The sequence below is a fragment of the Penaeus monodon genome, chromosome 31 (genome assembly GCF_015228065.2).
Source record: "Penaeus monodon isolate SGIC_2016 chromosome 31, NSTDA_Pmon_1, whole genome shotgun sequence".
NCBI classification, from domain to species: domain Eukaryota; kingdom Metazoa; phylum Arthropoda; class Malacostraca; order Decapoda; family Penaeidae; genus Penaeus; species Penaeus monodon.
In genome coordinates, this window is record NC_051416.1 from 20,903,169 (window position 1) to 20,903,685 (window position 517).

The window sequence follows — 517 nt, forward strand, 5'->3', positions numbered from 1 at the left end:
GGGGGTTCTAGCAAGCGTTCTCATACCGCTATTAAGATCAAAGAGACCAGATTTCGCTTAGGCAGCAGAAAGCAAAAGAATTTCGTGGGGGGGGGTTGACCTTAAGGGATCCGTAAGCCGTCTGGGAACCAAAACCTATGCTAGTTTAAAGAAAGCGTTGATAATCTACATACAATTATTTCCATTTAATATTCTTAGGGAGTTGTTAGCATCTGTTCGAATATAACAGGGATTCTATAATATTTAGAATTTTAAGATAAGCGTAATCAAGCCGTCTGCTTTTGACACGTGGCAAAATGCTAATTAATTTAAGTCCCATATATAGGCCTACCTGCCCTTCATGTTCATTTCCAATTTACTCTAATTTACTCTTATTTCAGGACCTTCAACGATTTGGACAGATTCCTGCTAAGTGAAGTGTAAGGGACGAGTGCTCATTTTAAGATTTTATTTTCTGAAAGTAATAAAAATTGGGGTAACTTTTCCACACCTTTAGAGCATAGGAGATTATACGTAA

General features: G+C 37.5%; 1 protein-coding gene across 1 annotated transcript in view; it reads left to right on the forward strand.

Annotated features, from left to right (window-relative positions):
• Positions 1-517, forward strand: part of LOC119593079 (glycoprotein-N-acetylgalactosamine 3-beta-galactosyltransferase 1-like) — a gene marked incomplete in the record, with an annotated part of 11,987 nt that overhangs the window by 9,939 nt on the left and 1,531 nt on the right. Inside the window, 1 exon segment of the mRNA XM_037942002.1 lies at positions 381-419. Coding sequence (XP_037797930.1) covers positions 381-416 — 36 coding nt within the window.